General features: G+C 42.5%; 1 protein-coding gene and 1 non-coding gene across 6 annotated transcripts in view; both read right to left on the bottom strand.

The window, feature by feature from the left end:
• Positions 1 to 23,156, bottom strand: part of LOC136865933 (neuropeptides capa receptor) — a 218,216-nt gene that overhangs the window by 14,446 nt on the left and 180,614 nt on the right. For all 5 annotated transcript variants that reach the window (XM_068226568.1, XM_068226565.1, XM_068226566.1 and 2 more), the window contains 2 exons: positions 14,595 to 14,685; positions 4,861 to 5,060 (listed from right to left, as the gene is read on the bottom strand). In XM_068226568.1, the coding sequence (XP_068082669.1) occupies positions 4,861 to 5,060; positions 14,595 to 14,685 (291 nt within the window). The remainder of the gene's footprint in view (positions 1 to 4,860; positions 5,061 to 14,594; positions 14,686 to 23,156) is intronic.
• Positions 21,351 to 21,422, bottom strand: TRNAR-CCG (transfer RNA arginine (anticodon CCG)). Its single transcript has one exon. It is a non-coding gene; the product is annotated as a tRNA-Arg (tRNA).

Consider the following 23,156-nt stretch of genomic DNA (forward strand, 5'->3'; position numbering starts at 1 on the left):
ACGTAAACACAGACCCACATTTGCCACATTCAAAGAGAAGAACGAGGCTGTTATTCATACTCCGCTGGTTAGGGCTTGAATGTAATCTCTGCTGTCATTCGGCATGATTTCCATTGACATGTTCCTCACTCATGGGGAAGCAAGACAAAACGCGTGCGAGGCACTACGTCTGTACCAACAACGGTATCCCGACAGGTGATACCCGAATGCTACGACATTTTGCCATGTTCAAATACGCCTAAGGACAACAGACGTGATTTTCAAGCAGCCACCAGTCGGTGAAAGGCCCATTACATTGGGTGAAACAGAAGAGGCCGTTCAGGAGGCACCTCGTAATAATCCGCACATCAGTACAAGGCCGATTGCACGACAGTTGAACACCAGCCAGCCGTCCGTCTCGCGAATACTGCATGAACATAAATTTCACCGATACCATGTTGAGCTACACCAAGAGCTCCATGGGCGGGATTTCGAAACTCGAATGGAGTACTGCCGGCAGGCTGGACAATGATGCAGCATTCGTATCGCATGTCTTGTTCTCGGACGAATCGCGCTTCCACAATAATGGGAACGCCATTCGCCACAACATGCACTATTGGAGTCCGGACAATCTTCACTGGGTGCAACAGGCAAACCATCAAGTACAATGGGGATTGAATATTTGGTGTAGAATCTTGGAGGATCGCCTGGTTGGATCTTATTTCTTTGAGGACCGTTGGACGGGCCCACGCTACCTGCACTTTCTGCATCAGGAACTCCCCCTGCTGCTGGGGGATGTGCCGTTGCACGATCGCTTGATGATGTGGTTGCAACAGGATGGAGCTCCGCCACATTCAACTTTACCCGTTCGTAACCATCTGAAGGAGGAACTGCCAGGGAAATGGACAGGACGAGGAGGCTCTGTTTCTTGGCCCGCTAGATTACCGGATTTAAAAGCCTTAAACTTCTTGTTGTGGGGACATTTTAAGAACGTCGTTTATACTCAAGCGCCGGAAAACCCCGACCAGCTCCGGCAATTCTTGACGGACGCCTGCCGAGCAATTACAGCTGGAATGCTTCAGCGCGCAAGATGACCTATCGGACTGGAGGTCCGAATGTGCATGAACCAAAACGGTCATCACATTGAGCATTTCTTCTTCTTCTTCTTCTTCTTATTATTATTATTGTCATTCTTCATCTTAATCTGTTTATCCTCCAGGGTTGATTTTTCCCTCGGACTCCGCGAGGGGTTCCACCTCTACCGCCTCAAAGGCAGTGTCCTGGAGCTTCAGACTCTGTGTCGGGGGATTTGCCTGGAGGAGAAGTGGGAAACCACCGAAAACCACTTCCAGGTTGGCTGAGGTGGGAATCGAACACACCTCTACTCAGTTGAACTCCCGAGGCTGAGTGGACCCCGTTCCAGCCCTCGTACCATGTTTCAAATTTCGTGGCAGAGCCGGGAATCGAACCCGCACCTCCGGGGGTGGCAGCTAATCACACTAACCAGTACACCACAGAGGCGGACCCACATCGAGCATTTGCTGCGATAAAACATGGTCAGGGCTGTTGTGTTCCTATTATTTCCGGTCTATAAGTGTCCGGCCTGCTAACTAATCGGCACTTCTTAGGGCCACAAACACATACATTCACACACATGAATGCGGGTAGTGAACTTATATTACGTGCGGTACGTCTTAAACAAATATTTCAAAAGCAAGGAATCTTCGCCCCGAACACGAACCTACCACCTCACACGTAAGCGCTCTCCGCCGCGCCTTTAATTCCGCTCGTTACTCTGTACAGCTTATAGCAAGTGTTAGGTTTACTGCGGTCAACATATCAATTTAGTGTTTCGCCGGCGTATGAGGTTCATATGATCCAGAAGGCACACGTATGCCTTCCAGTGTTTAAAACGAATATACTGTAATATTACGGCGTCCTAACATGGTGAGGCGGTAAATATCAAGATACCCGGTTGTGTTTTCTGAGCATACCGGCAGGGCAAATGTTTTCAGGACGGAAGTAATATTGCGGGTTGCATAAGACCACATAGAAAGGGGCTGCCAAATCACACGGTATAGTACAATAGTAATTGTTGCGTTAAATTATACTCGTAGGCCTATATATATCGTTGCTAGGCAAAGGACACTTCGTAATATTCCACTCACCGAGCTCGATAGCTGCAGTTGCTTAACTGCGGCCAGTATTCAGGTTCGAACCCCACTGTCGGCAGCCCTGAAGATGGTTTTCAATGGTTTCCTATTTTCACACCAGGCAAATGCTGAGGATGTACCTTAATTAAGGCCACGGCCGCTTCCTTCCTACTCCTAGCCCTTCCCTGTCCCATCGTCGCCATAAGACCTATCTGTGTCGGTGCGACGTAAAGCAACTAAAAAAAAATAAAAAAAATTCCACTCACGAGTAAACCATGTTTCTCCATCTGTCTTGTGAAGGTTTGCCGCGTTGCCTGAGAAGGGAACAGAAGACTGCAGTGGTAGAATAATTGGGCTGTCATTAAGAAATGCCATTAACAGTTCTCCGGCCAATGCTGACCGCTCAGTTTTCGGATCCTTCCGTAAACTTTACTCTGAAGGAGTTGCGGGGTTTCCTTTGACCAGCTACTATTATATACATTATTGTTATTATTAGGGAACAGGATGGTGTGGCGGCCTGACTGCCATTCCGGCGCCGTGGTTCGATTCCTGGTGTTACTGGTGTGGGGTTTTCAGTTGAAAATGCCGTGGTGTTACGGCATGTGACCATAAATCCCCGGCCACTACTCTTTCATGCTTCAGTGCGTGCAGAGACTCTGAGCAAGCGGGATATTATTTGGTATCCAGCAACAATCATTTGTTATTTCTGGTATAATCATAATATACTCGTACTTGTGGGGTACGGAGATAAAGCAGTTGGATTTTGGGGGTACGCAAAGCAGAAAGTTTGAATATCACTGGTCTATAATACTGAACCTGTATAAATACAACTTGATATGACCATTTCCCCTTAGCATGGTTGTTAAATATGGATTTAGATCTAACTTAGCTTCAGTCTGTCGTGTGTGTATGATCCTGCCTTCAGTGGTTTGATTCCGTTCATTTTACCACTCCGCACTTAGATCGCTGTAAGCAAGTGGTGTTCAAACCTTTTGGTTGGCGTGCCCCCAAATTCAGTTGTTTTACCTTTGTACCCTCGAAGTACGAGTATATTGCGATTATACCAGAAATAACGAATGACTGTAGGTAGATGTCAAACGATATTAACCGTCATCATCATTATCGTCACCATCATCTACCGGGGCGGGGGATTTGAGGTCGCATGCCCTTCCTGATACCACGGGAATTTCAACTGAAAATTCCACCAGTGACGATTCGTGCATGAAGGGATTCTGGGTGCCGCCCCCCAACCCCCGCCCTTTCAAACCATTCAACGTTATTTCACTCTGTAACTGATTATATAAAGAGATGGACAAATGTAGCCAATGGGACATACGTGGTATGATATTCACTTATACAATGCTATCTTCATTATTTTTGCAGTAAATCTTTTGCTTTTCTATTTTCAGGGAGACGGCAAAGGCTTTCATACCGTAGCTGCTGTCCACCAAGCACAATGTGCTCTCTTTATTCTTGAGGCGCTCGGACTGTGGCAGGAGATCCCTCAGTGAGTTAACAAGTGTCCGGGGTGCAGTAGGGGCCTGGAAGGACGGTATTCAGGGGAACGAGGAGTGAAGGCAGAGCCCTCAGCAACATCGCCAACCACCTTAGAGTGTACCCACCTCTTACATTAATTGTTGTTATAGATTAATTTAAAAATATTTTACAAAACAATGGATTCGATAATACTGACTATTTAAACAGTTCAGTTCTGTAAATAAGATAAAATAAAGATTCGAAATGTAACCATAACGAGACGGTGTAGGGTGGTCAAATTGCTAAATACGCTTTCGTGCTTCGAAATTTGAGCAAGGAGAGAGAAATTCGGGAGTGGACTGTTTATTTGTTGTCATGAATGTTGTTGTTATCACCTGTGATTGTGATGCAGTGTCATAGTAGTAAGGATTGCATTAGCTGTTAGCCTGTTAATGTGTGCGCATAAACGCCATTGTAGTGATGTTGTAGTGCAGTCAGTGTCATCGGATTATTATCAATCATCTAAATGTATGGTGGTGCTGGTCAGTGGAAACCGGACCTATCGGGGAGGGTTAAGAGATGGCGGCACATCCCTGCCAGCACTAAGTGCTACTGAATCCCACCCAGCAACACCAGGAATCGAACCACGGTCACCGGGATGGCAGCCAAGCTGGCAAGCTGCTGAACCACCCTGTTCCCCCCAAAAATAGCAATAATGTATTTTATATATATCGTCACTGGGGAAAGGAAAACTCGTAACATCTTTGGAGTAAACTTTACGAAAGAAGCCAAAGTGAGCTGTCATCAATGGTCGGAGAACAGTGCGTGGCATATTGATTGTTTAACGCTGCCCCATATCATTCGACCATCTTCTCAGGCAACAAGGCAAGCCTTCCCAATACAGATGAAGAAACGCGAGTGCAACGAGTGCTACCGAAAAACGTTGAAGCGAATTGGTGCATTTCGAAACAAAACAAAAAAAATAGCATAAGTACGCATTTTTTCATAGCTGCAACACATTGCCACAGGCAATTAAGCCGATGGAGGTGCAAACAGTCACATATTTAAGAACGATTAGTTCGGAAAGTGGACTCTGCATAGTGGTGACCAAAACACTAAATCCAAACAAGGTTTCTTTTTAAAATGAGCTGGCTCAACTCTTTTCTGAACTTTTCACTGGAAACCACACGTTCAATACCACTGCTGTACACCACGCTTCTAGCGCTCCACGGCGCTATGCGGATGAACCTACCTGGTGGGTATTCCACGTAGCTGACCGTAGTGTAAACTGCGAAGGGTACGGCGCTCACTAAAGATATCATCCAGACGACGGCGATGATGCGTAACGCTCTGCGAAGTCCTTTCATACTGTAGGAGTAGAGCGGGTGGCAGATGGCGAGGTAGCGCTCCATGGAGAAAGCTACTATCGTCAGTACCGAAGTGTATGACATCCTGCAACACACACGAGGAACATACAGTCAAATAATAATAATAATAATAATAATAATAATAATAATAATAATAATAATAATAATAATAATAATAATAATAATAATAATAATAATAATGAAAAATTAAACAAAATCCCCAAACACCATGTCAAGCTTCTTTTGGGTGACTTCAATGCCCAACTACGTCGTGAACAGAAGTACAAGAAATTTATAGAAAAATACCCTGCTCACAAAAGAACCAATCCCAACGGCAAAAGACTGGTGTCCATTTGCGAAAATCACAACCTGCAGGTCATGTCGACCCACTTTCGCCATCTACCCAGAAAGCAAATGACTTGGCGTTCTCCCGTCCAAGCTCTCGGAGAGTTCCAAATTGATCATGTTGCAATCTCCAGGAGAAACAGCCCTGAGATTATGAATGTCAAGGTAAAGAAAGGCATAAATGTAGCCTCAGATCATTATATGTCTCTTATCAAATTCAGACCAATTCCCGCAAACACAAGGAAGACAACCAAACAGATCACACGCTTCGACAATGATAAACTTCGGCAAAGGGTCGAGGAGTTCCAGGAGAAGGCTAGACCAAATGACTGTGACTTTAACAACGCCAAAAGTCTCCTTGTTGAGGCCGCCAAAGACGTTGCAGAAATCAAGAGAAGCAAAAAGCATGCCTGGTGGAATGGTACCTGCGAATCAGTCCTCCAAGAAAGACTCAATGCGTGGAAACAGTATTACTCTACGAAATCAGAAAATAATTGGGAAACCTACAAAACCCAACGTGCCCAAGCAGCTAGGGTGTTCAGAACTGAAACGTAAATACGAAAAATCTCTCATTGAAAAGATAGAACAAAACTTTAGGAAGAATGAAAGCAGAGAGTACTACAGAGCCTTCAAACGCAAACTCACTGGCTGTAAACCACCATCTCTATGCTTTGAGCGAGAGGACGGCACACTGGCGACGTCAAATGAAGAAAATTGCAGCATTCTGGTAGATTACTTCAAGAATTTACTTAATTGCTCTAAACCGCAAAGCGCCATTGAGACCAAGGAACCCTTACTCAGGTACCCAGATTCCAGACCACCCGACAGAGATGAAATAAAGCGCCACATTGCCGGTCTCAAAAATAACAAAGCGCCGGGGGAAGACTCAGTAGTAGCAGAACTATGAAAATATGCCCCAGAGGAATCACTTGATATCTTGCAAAAGCAAATAGAAGAAATTTGGAACAAGGAGACCCTACCCAAAGATTGGAAAATAGCTTTGATCCATCCATTACACAAAAAAGGCAGCATGAAGAACATCAACAACTACAGAGGAATATTTTTGCTACCCGTGACTTACAAAATTCTATCACTTGCTATCCTGGAGCGTTTGGAAGCACAAGTCGAACATCAAATAGGTGAATACCAAGGAGGGTTCATAAAAGGTCGCTCAACAGCTGAACAGATCCAAAATCTCAAAACGATCATCAGATATTGTACACTAAGGTCCAAGCTGTATGTGTCCGTCCTTGTGGACTTTAAGAAAGCGTAGGACTCCATTGACCGGGAAGTCCTGCTAAACATATTAAATGAATTTCGAGTTGATTTGAAACTTCTGGCATTAATTAGAGCCACCCTGACCGATACAAAATCCAAGGTGAAGTTCCACGGATGTCTCTCGCATTCCTTTGACATCAAAACAGGAGTCCGACTAGGTGATGGGCTATCCCCGATACTCTTCAACTGTGTTCTTGAAAAGATCATCAGAACCTGGCGGGTGAGATTACAGGAAACCAACTACAGTCCATTGAGAATAGGAACCAAATCCAAGGGTATCGCAACAGACTGCTTAGCATTTGCCGATGATATTGCTGTTCTCTCAAACGACATAGAAACCGCTAGAGCTCAAGTTGAAATTTTAAAGGAAATTGCCGAACAAACTGGTTTGCAGATATCGTTTGAGAAAACAGAAGTAATGACTAACATCAAAGAGGCTCCACCAAAACTCCATACAAAATACGGGGACATCACCCGAGTAGACAAATTCAAATACCTGGGTGAGATTATCATGAAAAATGGATTGGACAAAGAAGTACTTCAGGAGCGAGTACGCAAACTGGAAATAGCCTACCAAACATCCCGCACAATCTACAACAAAAAATGCCTTTCCTAAAACACCAAGATTCGTCACTATGAAACAGTTCTGAAGCCAGTAGTTCTATATGCAGCCGAAACCCTGTCTCTAAATGCCAACAAAGGACTCCTTGAAGAACTGGAGAAAAGAGAACGCAAAATTGTGAGAGGAATCTTGGGATCAAAGTACAGAAATGGAATCCATCAAAAGAGATCCAACAAGGAAGTCTACAGCAAAATAGAGAAAATTACCGACACAATCAGAAAAAGACGGGCACGATTTTACGGTCATCTGAAAAGAATGGACGGAAGAAAGTTAACTAAAGAAATCTTTCACTTTTTTTATTCAAACCCCAAAACCACAATTCCCTGGTTTAGAAATACCAAAGAAGACCTGCAAATGCTACATATCTCAGCTGAAGACGCCCTTAACAGAGATCTCTTCCGCAAGAAAATATTGACGAACGGGCTAAACCGAGACGAGCAACCGAAGAGAAGACACGGTGCCCCTTGGACAGAGGAGCGTAAGCAGGCCCACTCACAGAGATTGAGGGAAATTTGGGCTCTAAAGAAGGCCAAGTTCAGTGTCAAATGCAACAAGACTTAACGTGGTCCTTGATGGCCCCAGCGAATTATATATATAATAATAATAATAATAATAATAATAATAATAATAATAATAATAATAATAATAATAATAATAATAAAACCAGTCATGAACATCAATGAAAAAAGTAATGACCAGTCGATCAAGAGCAATGATAACGTAATAATAGGAATTAACTAGGATCGTGGAAGCATTTTGGGCAACCAGAAGTGTTCCGAGGTAAGTACATTATTGACCAAAGATAATAGAAAAATATTTCAAATAACTCAACATAGATATAACATATATTTCTGCCAAGAATTGAATTGAATACACCAAGTTAAGAGACCAACACGGAATAATATTAATTAAACGGATCACTGACCAGTGTGCACTGTACCAGTCACATATTACTTGAATGCTTGTAAAGAAAACAACGGTAAAAGGCAGTTTTAAGAACAATATTGATACCAGCTCTCAGATGGAAAGTTCGAATAGCAATAAGAAGTGGCGAACCACATTAAAAAGAATGAACCGGACAATGCAAAAAGAAAAAAAGAGGAACTCAGGGCAGGTATACGAATCGAAGCAATCGTCCCGCTGAGTTGAAAATAGCATAAGGTAAAGAAAAATAATTCACATGTCTACACGCAGTAAGGTAACGTAAATAATGCAAAAGCTCGTTAACCACCTGTCATCACTATGCTTCTTGGGGAAGTTCATAAATTCATAAGAGCTGCTAAAACGAATGCAAATAAGAAGCGGTACTTTAAAAAGCCTGATGGCCTGTGAGAACTTAACGCTCACACCAAAATATAAATTTCAAGTCTTTGCTCAGCCGTGCTGTGTTGAACAAGAGTCCAGGTAGGGAAGATAAACACTCCGAAAGCAGGAACCAGTCCTCCAGAGCCACACCACTGTTAGAACTGAACTGATTTTTAGAAGCGGAGGGCTGATCTTTTATCGGGCGAGTATAGAAACTTCACGAACACAGGTATCGTAGGATGATTCCAGAGGGCTGACATCATTGTGACGTAGAGAGCCCCAGGCTGGAGAAGCGAGGAGTGTATGGCGAGTCAGCAGCAAGCGAAGTGAGGTTAACATCAATGCAAGCGGCGAGGTAAACGTAATTTTGTAACACTTTGAGAGTATTTTTAGGGAATGTTACATTTCCATGCGTTCCCCTGCAATCATACATACGTCTCAATGGAGAAGGGAAGTGAAAAGTATGCTTGCAAGTAGGTTAAAGGTCCGCCAATTCAGGACGTGACTAGGCAATTTCACAGAACCGTGCTGTTGTGTGCAATAGAGGCACTCAAACCTGCTGTATTTCACAGACAGCGTGATAAAAATACCTATTTTTAAAGAATTTTAAAGCCAACTTAAGCAGTTTGAAATATATTCTATATGAGATGAAATTGGCCAATTACTTTACTATAGTATGAAAATTAAACCATCTGACAATTTTTAACTTTTTGAAAAATGGCCTAGATACGTACAAAAATGTTACATTCTTCACATAATATATAATATATTGCTAAGAATATGTAAGATGAAACACTTGTATAACCATGTCAATTCACAAACGCAAGTAAAGGTGTCGTGATATTGGGAGAGCAGTCAAGAAAACCTAACTAGTAACTCGTTTCTTTTCTTATTATTACTATCAAAAATCTAAGAACCTAAGATACAACACTTGTGACACAATGATGTTAAGTAAGATATAACACATAACAGTCCAAAGAATATTCTCTCTTAGTGTCTATCAATTTCCAACATTCTCCCCACCCTGGTCAACCTCTAGGGGGATGACCTGCTGAAGTGGTCGGGTTATTTTGTGTCCCTGTGGGGTTCCAAGAATCACAGTCCTTATCTTCTGGTCCCTTCCTTCTAATAACCTCTATATTCTTGCCCTTTTCCATAATTGGCGTGGTCGTCCATCTTCTTGAATCAACGCCAGATCTCCGGATCGGAACTCAATGGATCTCCCAAACACACCTCGAGCTTCATGAAAGTTCTTGAGTTCTAAGAAGTACTCCTTGGTCCATCTTATCCAGACGTCGTCTGACAGCTTTTGTCACAGTCTGAATCCTCTTGTCAAGGCAAGTCTTGCAGTGCGGTTCTGGTCCTGTAAGCACGGTCATGAGTCCTTCACCAACAAGAAAGTATGCCGGCGTCAGGGGTTCAGCGTCATCTCCCTAGAGGTTGACCAGGGTGGGGAGAATGTTGGAAATTGATAGACACTAAGAGAGAACCTTCTTTGGACTGTTATGTGTTACATCTTTATTTAACATCATTGTGTCACAAGTGTTGTATCTTAGGTTCTTAGATTTTTTGATAGTAATAATAAGAATTGAAACGAGTTACTAGTTATGTTTTCTTGACTGCTCTCCCAATATCACGACATAAAATGGTGTCCCGTGGGTGGAGATAAAACGTGGTGTTCTTTGGATCTCCAGTAGGTGTGACTTCCACTTGTCCTTTCATGATATGATCCAGCATTTGGTTGTAGTACACCACCTTTAGAGTGCTATTGTTTTGAAGTCTTTTGATCAAGGTATCAAATCGAAGTTCTGCATTTATCTTGTTACTTGAAGGAAGAACATTCTGCTTTCTTGGTAGGCAGACCACTCTCCGGCGACCTTCAACGCGATAGGTCGCCTTGAATTCTTGAAGAATAGCAGAGTCTTTCTCAGTTAGGTCTCTATTTTGATTTGCAACTATTCCCATTGTCTCTAGATCCCAGAATTTTCTTAGTTCATTATCCGAAGGTGAGCTAGCTTGTCCAATGAAGTTCACTACAGCAGAATTCACACAAGTCCCTGATCGGCTTCCATTTAAGATCCATCTAAAAATTGTCGGAATCAGAACGATCGATTCAGATATTCGAATCGGTGAACCGACCTTCACTATTTTCCAATATTGGTCACTGCCAATTAAGATCTCCACGGGCAGGTTTTCTTTCGAATCAGACCTAGGGTCTGCTAACTGCAATTTTCGTACGTGCGCCCAAGTTTTGATGTCTTGTGGAGCTGCTGGTTGAGGTGAGAGTGAATGTGCACTTTGGTAAGCATTCATGGAAATCGTAAAGTTGGTGTAAACTCCCTTCATGCTGAATCTGACGACTCAGCGCGGACATGATTGGTTAGTCTGGGACTCAAATACGCAAACAGTCAGTTTTCTTTCGTCGGTGGTTAGTAACTGTAGGTCGCCTATCAGTGATCTTGATATAAATGTTGCCTGACTTCCACTGTAGTGATTCTTACTTGAGCTGTCTGTAAGAATGTGAAACCTGGTGTGGTTATATCTATTTTTCCTACAGAAGCTGTGTTAGCCTGATCTTCTGAGGTCTTGTGACTCCTCCGGTTGTCGCAAAGGGACTTCTTGTAGTTAGCACGCTGCGCATTTCCTTTCTTTCGACAGTTGAACACTGTATGCCCTCGATTGAGGCACAGAAAGCACCGGTGAGCTCTCTTCAGCCTCTCCTTTCGCTCCGTAACGTTTGTGATTTTCTTACAGTCCTGAGCCCAGTGACCTCTTGATTCACAAAAGGCGCAAAAATGCTTCCGCTCCCTTGACCCCTTTTCCTGCTAAGCCTTTAGGATCGACACGGACGCGAAGAACTGCCACCGTAGGCTGGTAGCTTGGTGATATGGAGGTTTCACCACGAATCTTTGGTGTAGTAAGCGTTCCGTCAACTTCCTCACCGAGAAACTCCATTAGTTTGAGGATGTTACCCTCCGAAAGGTCTTCTCGCTTGGCGTGAATGATCTAGCGACGGCATACACCGTCTGGAAATGCTCGGCGAATCTTCGGAGCAAGGACTCGTCCATAGGCGTTCACATCTTCCCCGAGAACGCGCAGAGCATGAATGCGGCGATTGCAGTCAATAAACGTAGAATTAAGTGCGTCCGGTGTGGCAAACTGGATGGGCTTAATACATTCTATGTAGTCCAAGTGGGCCTGTATGATTCTATTCTTGTCGCCGTAGCGAGCTTCAAGAATTTTCTTAGTCTCTTCATATGTCTCGGCCGTCACTGCGATGCCCTCAGTCAAGTGCTTCGGTTCCCCCCTCTAAATAACCACGCAGAAATATATGTTTATTAATGGTAGAGAGTGACGTGTCCTTATCGATTGACTGTTCGAACTGTTCCCAGAAACGTGTCCATGTTTCTATATTACCTGAGAAGGGTTCTAGTTTTATTGGGAGGAGTCTTAACGTGGTTGAGGCAAGTGTTGGTACCGTCTGTGTGTTCGTGAGTCTAAGATTCGACATCGCGCTTTCAAGTTTTTTCTCCATCCCATGTGAAATGCGAATGATAGCGCGCTTGGCATTCTCTATGTATTCCTCACATGTACTTATGTCATCAGCATACACGGTGTCATCCAGGAGGTCGTGAACCTCATCGTCCAGGGCCCTTAATTTATCCAAAATCTCTTGTAACCTATCCTTACAGTACTCGTAATCCTCGGGAGATGTAGACTCAGTAAACTCTCGTGCTTTCTCCACGAGACGTGTGATGTTTGCCCTTTCCCTAGCACGTCTTCTTTTCAACTGGTGTAGTCGTGTGTTCACGTCACCGCCTTCCATACTGGGCCTTTAGACGTGAATTTGCTGTAGTAAAATAGTGTAATTGATGGGGACTTTGTAATAGCGTAGGAAACATTTTGTTCCTTGATCTATTATTAATCGTACTCTGACGTGTTGTGACGTAGTTCAAGAAAAGCCAGGAGATGGCAGCACTGGTCACTCAGTCGTGCGTGAAGTCTCCTCCAAGTGACGAAAATAAACAAGATGGCTACCCTTCCAGCTTAACCAATAAACCATCTATGCATTTACACTACACGTAATAACTATGCCCCTTTTTTTGTCTTACCATGCCTTATGGGGTATTTGCAAGTTCCTTAGGTATCTCAGAATTTAACGGGAACATAAATAATCTGACAAATGTTACCATACGTTGATGGCTTGGTGTGATAGGTTTTATCCCCACGGCAACAATTTTCCCGTAGTCTCTTTACGGAACGTGTAGTAAACCAATTATTATTTAGTCTCTAGTCCACGACGTATATTGCCCATTCGCGCTGCAGTGTAGTTCATCCCGTGTTTCCGGCACCATTTTATGTCATGGTATTGGGATAGTAATCAAGAAAACATAACTAGTAACTCGTTCCTTTTCTTATTATTATTATCAAAAAATCTAAGAACCTAAGATACAACACTTGGGACACAATGATGTTAAATAAAGGTATAACACATAACAGTCCAAAGAAGGTTCTCTCTTAGTGTCTATCAATTTCCAACAAAAGGAATGGAATATACAGTATAATTACATAAGAATTCCGGCCATAATGATCATGTCATCAACAAGTCACAGTCCCGTCTTCTTTCCTATCAAACGTCCGACTTCAGTTATATACTTCCGTCCTTCCATTTCCTTTATGAGTATTGTTATTATTATTATTATTATTATTATTATTATTATTATTATTATTAATAAAACTTAAACTAAGGCAATTGTTGTGCCACTTCTACCTGATCTAACGTAATATTGGGTGGGTAAGACACTTACGTGCACGCCACTAGGCTAAAACAAATGTACAAATATAGTAAAGTTAACATAATTACCCAACAACAAACAAACAAACAGCAAGAGTACAGGGAGCGATTCCATGGAAACAAAATACAGTATGAAAAGAAATACTACTAGTTTAACAAATGTGTTCGATGTCGCAAACCATTGGGAATAGGACATAAAATATGTCCGTATGAAGTTTTTTGGTTCACATGATCGTTCCTGTCGTATCCCTGAGTAAGTTCAACGTATAGTATTGTAAGCCGTAGTGTTAAGTACTGGAAATACCTAAGTTGTGTGTGAATTTATATATGATGACGCTGGCTTTAGAAAGTTAAACTAGTAGTGTTTCTTTTCATACTGTATTTTCTTTCCATGGAATTGCTTGTAGTACTCTTGTTGTTCGTTTGTTTGTTTGTTTGTTTGTTGGGTAATTATGTTAACTTTACTATATTATTACACTACTGTAAGTGACCATTGCCACCACGCTATTTCCCATTTCCGATGTATTTGTTAATAATAATAATAATAATAATAATAATAATAATAATAATAATAATAATAATAATAATAATAATAATAATAATAATAATAACCATTCCTCTTGGGACACTCAGTATATGGAAGAAAGCGTCATGATATTATGAGTTATGAAAGAATGTTTGCAAGTACTTAGATTCGGAATGTGAAAGATGATCCTTAGAGCTTTCTCTTGCAGAATAAATAGTCGTTCGAAAGATTTATTTGCCACAAAAGCAGAAAAACTGTTCTAGAGTTCAAGTGAGGGTGTATTATTCAATAGTACACTTTAATAAAATACCTGTATCTACAATTTTTAATGGCCTACGTAATAAAAATAATCCAGATGTTAACTTTTTACAGAGATAGTTAACATGACTCTTCCAAGACGTGTGACTATCTAGACCAGTGCCTAGGAATTTAGTAACATCTGTTATTTCAACGTATGTGCCATTTAGCTGAATACTTATATCATCATTGCAATTCCTTTTAAAATCAAAGTTCGCCATATTAGAAGGATTCACCATGAGGCGATTGGAAGTGTTGATATGTTTTAAGGATGCATTAAGATTTTGTACCATTGATTCCCTCGCTTTTCCCCAAGTAATCCCTGACTGACCCAACCAAGGAACTGATACCGCTGTCAGTTTTGAACCTGCGATTTTGGGATTCTGACATCTGCTCTGTTTCTTCCGTTCATACAATTGTACACGAACTTCTCTAGTGTAAAGGTACTCACATCTCCGAGACGACGGCACGAAACTTGCAGAGCGCTTCCCCTAGCGCCCAAGGATACTGCTGCCAGTACACACTCAGGTCATTGGGCAGACCTGCGGGCACAAAGAACAACATAATCAATCAATCAATCAATCAATCAATCAATCAATCAATCAATCAATCAATCAATCAATCAATCAATCAATCAATCAATCAATCAATCAATCAATCAATCAATCAATCAATCAATCAATCAATCAATCAATCAATCAATCAATCAATCAATCAATCAATCAATCAATCAATCAATCAATCAATCAATCAATCAATCAATCAATCAATCAATCAATCAATCAATCAATCAATCAATCAATCAATCAATCAATCAATCAATCAATCAATCAATCAATCAATCAATCAATCAATCAATCAATCAATCAATCAATCAATCAATCAATCAATCAATCAATCAATCAATCAATCAATCAATCAATCAATCAATCAATCAATCAATCAATCAATCAATCAATCAATCAATCAATCAATCAATCAATCAATCAATCAATCAATCAATCAATCAATCAATCAATCAATCAATCAATCAATCAATCAATCAATCAATCAATCAATCAATCAATCAATCAATCAATCAATCAATCAATCAATCAATCAATCAATCAATCAATCAATCAATCAATCAATCAATCAATCAATCAATCAATCAATCAATCAATCAATCAATCAATCAATCAATCAATCAATCAATCAATCAATCAATCACCATCGTCTGCATTTAGGGCTATCTCTAACATGGCAGATTAGCTATCAGTTATTACTAAGTGTTATTCTTTAAGGACTTTATACCTTTTCAATCATGGAATTACAAGCGTTTCGCCCTAGTGTAGCAGTGGGGTCACGAGTTGGACTGATACAACTTTCCAAGATGCTGAATGTTTTGATGTAAAGGCGAAGAGCAGGCATTAATACAAGTGGAGACACATGCTTCACCTAGTGCACCATCGGGCGAGTTGGCCGTGGAACTATGAGCTTGTATTCGAGAGATAGTGGGTTCGAGCCCCACTGTCGGCAGCCATGAAGATGGTTTTCCGTAATTTCCCATTTTCTCACCAGGCAAATGCTGCGGCTGTACTCTAATTAAGGCCATGGTCGTTTCGTTCCCACTCCTAGCCCTTTCCTCCCCCATCGTCGCCATAAGACCTATCTGTGTCGGTGCGATGTAAAAACAACCCTGGTGCACCGTCACTGCATTGCCGTACATAGGAGGCTTGTAGTGCTGTCACAACGCCGCGACTGATGAGCGCACTGCTACACTGGGACGAAACGTTGGTAATTTCACGACTGGGAAAGCCTAAGAGCTTTTCACTTCTGCAATCGACGGAATTAAATTATGGTTTCCTTCTGGGAACTGAATTTTTTATACTTATTCTTTCCTTAAATGCTTTGACAGGAATTTGGAAATTGATGGAACATCTCGCTTGCCAAACTATTTTAATTCCTTTTTGTATAAACGGGTATTAGCCCGATTTGTCCTCCTGATTTCAAACTTTATATTCATATTATGATCTCTTCTACTTTAAAAAACTTCATTCAAGCTCATTCGTCTACTCATGTCATTCCAGACCATCTCTCCACTGACAGCTCAGAACACACCACGTAGTCGAGCAGCTCGTCTCCTTACTCCCAAGTCTTTGCAGCCCAAACAAAGTTTGCAATATTTTCGTAACTTGTCAGACGTGACCCTGAAAAAAACGTGCTACTTTCCCATCCAGTTCTCGAATCTAGTAGTCCTCGTTGTGGGTCCCCTACACTCTCTATTTAGGGTCTTACCATAGACTTATACGCCCTCTCATTTGCAACCTTAGTATAATCCCTAAATACTCATAACTAAATTAATAAATTTGTGAAACTCTTTAATGTGATTACTACGAACATGTGAACATTCAAACCGACCAGTCTGAATGTACCGGTGATCAGCAGATGAAAAATTGCTACTTTCACTACTACTACTAATAATAACAACAACAACATTAATTTAGTATTAAGATAACCGAACGAGTTGGCCGGATGGTGACCTTGCATCATTTCATACGGTTTCCTGTTATTTCTAAGAGTTAATTGGGTTCATGTCGGGGTGACCAGGAATTGAACCCCGCACACTCTGAATTAAAGACCCCAAGTTACATTCTTAAAATATTAACAAGGCAATTTCATTAAGAAAGGCCTGGCTGTGTTTATGGCCTAAGTAGATTTTTTTCCTTACAGGAATGAAGTAGATCGAACTAAATATAAGAACAGTATTTACTTCAGCTACAACCGACTCCCAGAGCACCAGCTCGATAGTACTGCTCTCTACTTCGCGCTCCTGCAGACCTCTTCATCTCACTGAATTCCTCTCACTCCCCTTTAACCTTCTGAACTCGCTTACGACAGTTCCTGATTCATTTAGACAATCTGCATTTGCTTATCGTATGGCCTTCATTGTCTGGAGTGTCCTAGGACATGCTCGGCTCGTTTGGTGCACGTCTTTATATTTGACGGCCATGGGCGACCAGCGCATCTGGATGTGGGATGATGATAATAAGGTAGAGAGAGGGTGAAACCCGGTGTCGGTCTGCTCACGGCTTAACGTCTCCATCCAACGGATGAATCATCATTAACACCCTCACTCCATATGAAGACTGTGAAGAGGTTTGGGAATGAATCCAGGATTTTAGCACCCAATCTAGTGATTAGAAATCGTATACCACCACATGCCAGCCATTATTCTGCTGGCAATGTTTCTCCAGAACGGGAATCGAACTAGCTAACCACGGAGTCATACCATACAGATTAGACACCTTAATGATCACGACCATCAAAATGCTGACACAGAGTGAATTCGTAAAAAGTGGACAAACTTACAATTTTATATATAGATGACCTTATTATTGTCTACTTCCTAACTCGTGGCTGAGAAAACACTACACTGGCCCAGAGGCCCTGAGTTCCATTCCCGGCCAGGTCAAGGGGTTTTCTGTCTCTATGGGCTGGTTCGAGGTCCACTCGGTCTCCTAGCATAACACATTCACTGCCAGGCATTCTGAGGTGATTTAAATGCCCTGTGCCAGACATTTTTGTGGACTGGTTTGACAAAATTACAAATAAAAGTGCATTTAAAGAAATGTAGCATTAACATTCCAAGTTACCCTCAGTAATGTTTAAAATGAGCTGAAAGTGAAATCTAAGCATAACTTCATTAATATGTTTATGTTTATTGCCCAATACATCTCTACCTTAGGCTTTTTTATGAGACCGGTCATCATCCAGAGTTCCATCTCATGCAGGGTAACAGGCCTCCAATTATCATTCATGCAGTATTTAGCAAATGGTCTTGCTACTGTGCTCAAACATTGTTCCGCGTATCGGTTAGTTTCTGTTACGAGAAATGACAGATTATGCCGGCATGAAAAACAACATGAAGTATGCCATGCAACATTCATCACTAGGTAACTTACTCATATCTGCGTTCTTGGAATAATTAGACATGTGTCCAGCTTAATCGGTGTCTGACCAGTCATCTGAATCAACATCAGATATGTCCTCCGCGTTAACTATTGCTGGACCTACAGCACTTCATCAGGTTCAGCACTCGCGACCTCATCAGATGAATCGCTATCACTTTCCTCCAAACAAGGCAGTGAATGACTTTTCCGACTCACAGTCAGCACACACTTCTGGTAAAATACCCCGTATATCGCTTTTCTGCAAGTAACCGGAACTTTTGTACGATTTACAGATCATGTTACAAGAGCGCAAAGATACTAACTGAGAAAAACACGAGGTTACTCCACAAGTGAAGACAGCACGTGATCGGATCTCAACAGGAAGTTATTTTACTAAGGAATGTGGTTCGCATGTTCATCAATCGATACATTGATCCTTCATTGATCCTTCATCTGTGAAATACTGCATTTGGATGACACCTGCGGGAGCTGCAATCAACTATTTGATCATACGCAAGTCAACGTCAATCAAGCGCGCTAGTTTTAAAAGGTCGATCGGCGTCCTTGGCGTTGAGTGAGTTTTAATCCTCTACTGGTATGATGGGGTCTACGTGACCCGGCGCAAACTCTCCTTTTCCTTCTCGAGACGACACAATTGAATGAGAGGGGTGACATTTCCTGTACTCTCCCTTCAGTGTGGCCTAGACCTGCGCTGAGTGAGGACGTACATGAATTTGGAAGGCTTGGGTGAGCTTGACCCCACCTTACTGTTTACGTAACACTGGTAAGAAAGGATTTGGATTTGTTGGCATTATTTTTTAAATATTTGCTAGAAGGTGGCCAGTCGTTATCTTCTATGCTGTAGTGATCATGACTTCTGTTAATTCTTACGTGCTTTTCATCAGTACAAAGAGCGCACCAGAATTCAGGAAACGTGACTTCATTCTTAAGCTGGGGAAGGCGCTCATTCAGCCAGAGCTAGTACGGAGAAGTCAGGTCAGACAATTACCCCGAGACCTTCGTACTTTATTTTCAAAGCTGGAAATATCCCCCATTTGCTTATGACATTCAAAAGTCACAGAGTACATCAAAAAGGAAGCGGTGTGCTTTCTGTCCTCGTGGCAGCCACACAAAGTGGACATTGCAAAAAGTTATTGTGTGCCACTGGTGCAAAAAAATTATGTGACGAGTGTTTTACACATTTCAACTATAATTCCTCATCGTGGAAAAAATGTTAACAATACAGTGTTTTTAGTTGGAAATTAATGAGTTATGATAGAAAGTTACCCATTATTGTTTTTTGCATAGTGAAAGTATGTCAAAACAGATGTACACTCATGTAATAGAATTAGTAAAAGCAATGGAATTATTTGTGCACATGTTTCTCCGGCCATTTTGACCCCACCCTACCAGAAATGTGAGGAAAATTGTACCCTACTAGTAGAGGGTTAAGAACTCCCTGACGGTCAGGGGGAGTCCCCGGGTTAGGAGGTCAAGACTAACGCCCGAGAGGATTCATCGCGCTGACCTTGAGTCATCTTGAGCAGAGCAGTGGACACTTGTGGGTTCATTGCACTGTTTGTATGCCATGAACTTCATCTCGGTGAGCAATAGAGCATTGTGTGCTATCTGGTGACGAATTACAGGACTGTTAAAAAAACAGCCATTTCTTGAATTCAAACCTGTCGGTATTACTAGAACAGTTGATTTTGGTCCTGGTTTACCTCTTAGGAAACGTTCAGACTCTCTGCAGTTTGTGGCTTTCACGTCACATAAACCTGAAGGAGCGAGTGAAAGCGGTCTGCCATGAGACTACCCGACCCTTCTTATTCACTGAGAGAACAAACAGTACGGTATCGTTCTTCTTCACTGTATACTTCTCCCTTACATACTCCCGTTCTGCGAAAATTAGTTTCTTGATTGTGTACAATTCTGTGCGAGCGGACCTCTGTTCCGCCGAGACAATGATACACACCCCATCACCTCGAGTTCCACGTTTTTAGATTGCTGATAACCCCAGGCAATGTATGGGATGCAAATACACACTTTATGTCAAGCATAACACGATTGATGTAAAAAAGAAATGCAACGACAGGCGCAATTTTCTCGAATGGCCTGATCAACTCGCTGAACAAGATCATCACTTGACAGTCACTTCCGTCCCTGACCGTCTGTACTTACTGCTTCGAAATTCCTGCACCGTTGTTGCACTTTGCTGTCTCTTTGCCGTACGCATTACTCATTCATCGATGAATTTCAGCGGCATTGCACCCCTCAGCATAACGAAATCGAATGACAAAACGCACTTCACTCATTGTTCTAGGCATGTTTATGTGCTCACTGCTCGCTCAGAACTGACAAGTGTGACGTGACGCGGTCGACGGGCATACTACAGAAGCTGCGCAACACAACGCTTCATCGGCTTCTCACTGTGGTTTTAATTTCGCGACCGATCGGAGGTTGAAAAAAATTGCCCTCGTACATTTTTGTCTTATTCCACCAGTATCGTATTTTTTTCTTCGCGACAAACACTTAATTGGACCTCTAATCTATTACAGATTTCTTTCTTTCCTTCTTTCTTTCTTTCTTTATTTCTTAATTTGTTTACCCTCGAGGCTCGGTGTTTCCCTCGGACTCAGCGGGGGATCCCACCTCTACCGCCTCAACGTAGCGTCGTGAAGCGTTAAGCTTTGGATCGTGGGATAAAACTGAGGAGGAGGATCAGTACCTCTCCCAGGCGGCCTCACCTGCTACGCCTTGTGGAGGGACGGGAAGATTGGAAGGGACAGGCAAGGAAGAGGGAAGAAAGCGGCCATGGCTTTAAGTTAGGTGCCATCCCGGCATTTTCCTGCAGGAGAAGTGGGAAACCACGGTCGAGGATGCGTAAGGTGGTAATCGAAACTACCTCCTGAGGCTGAGTGGACCCCGTTCCAGACCTCATATCACTTTTCAAACTCCGTGGCAGATCCGGGAATCGAGTCCGGGCCTCCGGGGATGGCAGCTAATTACACTAACCACTGCACCACAGAGGCGGAGTATATTACAGATACTCGTATATTTTGTCCGCTGCACTGGAAAACATAGAATCATGGAAATGTTTTTGGACTTAGAAGACGAGAGAGCTGGTTCATATCCACAATTCTCTGATTTTCCGTGCACCAGAGTGCGGTATTTTGGTTTTCGATTGTCACAATCCACGTAACTTAGTTTGGGTACCTATAATTGGACCACACGCTTGATGTAGCTCACACAAGTGTTCACTAAAAATTACAACCAGGTCCCACCGAGATTTGAACTCGGATCGCTGGATTCGGAGTCCAGATTGCTAACCATTACACCATGGGACCACCGCGCTATTTGAGCTACAGCTAACGCTATTTTCTGTGCCAACCTGTATTCATGGACATGTTCAACAATCTTCAGGACCGTGAGGCGTGAGGGCGATCTACCGATGGTTTGGTATTTTCAGCAGTAGCGGTGATTAGGGGGGCGAGGAGGAGGGGCAGTCGCCCACCCCCCACGTTACATTTGTAATCAATTTTCATCATCATCATCATCATCTGTTTACCCTCCAGGTTCGGTTTTTCCCTCGGACTTAGCGCGGGATCCCACCTCTACCGCCTCAAGGGCAGTGTCCTGGAGCTTCAGACTCTTGGTCGGGGGATACAACTGGGGAGTATGACCAGTACCTCGCCCAGGCGGCCTCACCTGCTATGCTGAACAGGGGCCTTGTGGAGGGATAGGAAGATTGGAAGGGATAGGCAAGGAAGAGGGAAGGAAGCGGCCGTGGCCTTAAGTTAGGTACCATCCTGGCATTCGCCTGGAGGAGAAGTGAGAAACCACGGAAAACCACTTCCAAGATGGCTGAGGTGGGAATCGAACCCACCTCTACTCAGTTGACCTCCCGAGGCTGAGTGGACCCCGTTCCAGCCCTCGTACCACTTTTCAAATTTCGTGGCAGAGCCGGGAATCGAACCCGGGCCTCCGGGGGTGGCAGCTAATCACGCTAACCACTACACCACAGAGGCGGACCTGTAATCAATTTTAGCTGGCTAAAAGAAGGAGTTATAGGAATTTATAAAACAAGCAGTTTGTACCAGTCCTCTTGTATTATCAGCTAATTCTTCTTCTTCTTAATCTGTTTACCCACCAGGGTTGGTTTTTCCCTCGGACTGAGCAAGGGATCCCACCTCTACCGCCTCAACGGCAGTGTCCTGGAGCTTTAGACTTCGGGTCGGGTGATACAACTGGGGAGGATGACCAGTACCTCGCCTAGGCGGCCCCACCTTGGTGGGGATGGGAAAATTGGAAGGGATAGACAAGGAAGAGGGAAGGAATCGGCCGTGACTTAAGTTAGGTATACTATTGAATCAAAATCTCAAAAAACTATTATTATCAGAGTTAAGTTGGCATAAAAATTTACAAATTTGTAGCATTTTTTTTTCAGTTTGAAACACAAAACCGGGTACTTTGTTGCCTGTAATTTTATTTTGCTCCCCTACTGAACCCGACAGGGGCATGATCCAAGGACCTTTGGTTGATATTGATCTTCGTAATTACGCACGCAATGCTATTTAAGGGAAAGAATGATGAAACCGATTAATATTCATATCATTAATAAGAGGTCATGCCGAAACTAATTAATATTCATATCATTAATAGAGGTCATGCCGAAAATAATTAATATTCATATCATTGAGATAGATAAATTGTGTCTTTTAGAAATTATTCTACGAGATTTCTTTGTCTGCAACTTATTGCGCAGTATTGTCCTTTGTGTGGCGGGGGCCAGCATAGGAAGCCAAGCCAACTTAGACCCGAGAGGGGTTATAATGGGGATTCCCCGTGGCATCACTCGAGAGAAGTCATCCCTCCTCAAGACTCTCAGAATGAGGGGAAACCAACTTTTTCGAAACGAAATATAGGAGCCATCTTGGACTCGGACTGGTCAACTTAATTACCTACGATCTAGAAAATTAATGAAACTCGAATTACGGGGTCATCTCCCGATTTAAAAGGGATAAATGTCACTGGGACATTTATTTAGAGTGTTTAATGTCCTCTTCCTTGATAACTTTCAG

The sequence above is a fragment of the Anabrus simplex genome, chromosome 3 (genome assembly GCF_040414725.1).
Source record: "Anabrus simplex isolate iqAnaSimp1 chromosome 3, ASM4041472v1, whole genome shotgun sequence".
In the NCBI taxonomy this organism is placed as follows: Eukaryota; Metazoa; Arthropoda; class Insecta; order Orthoptera; family Tettigoniidae; genus Anabrus; species Anabrus simplex.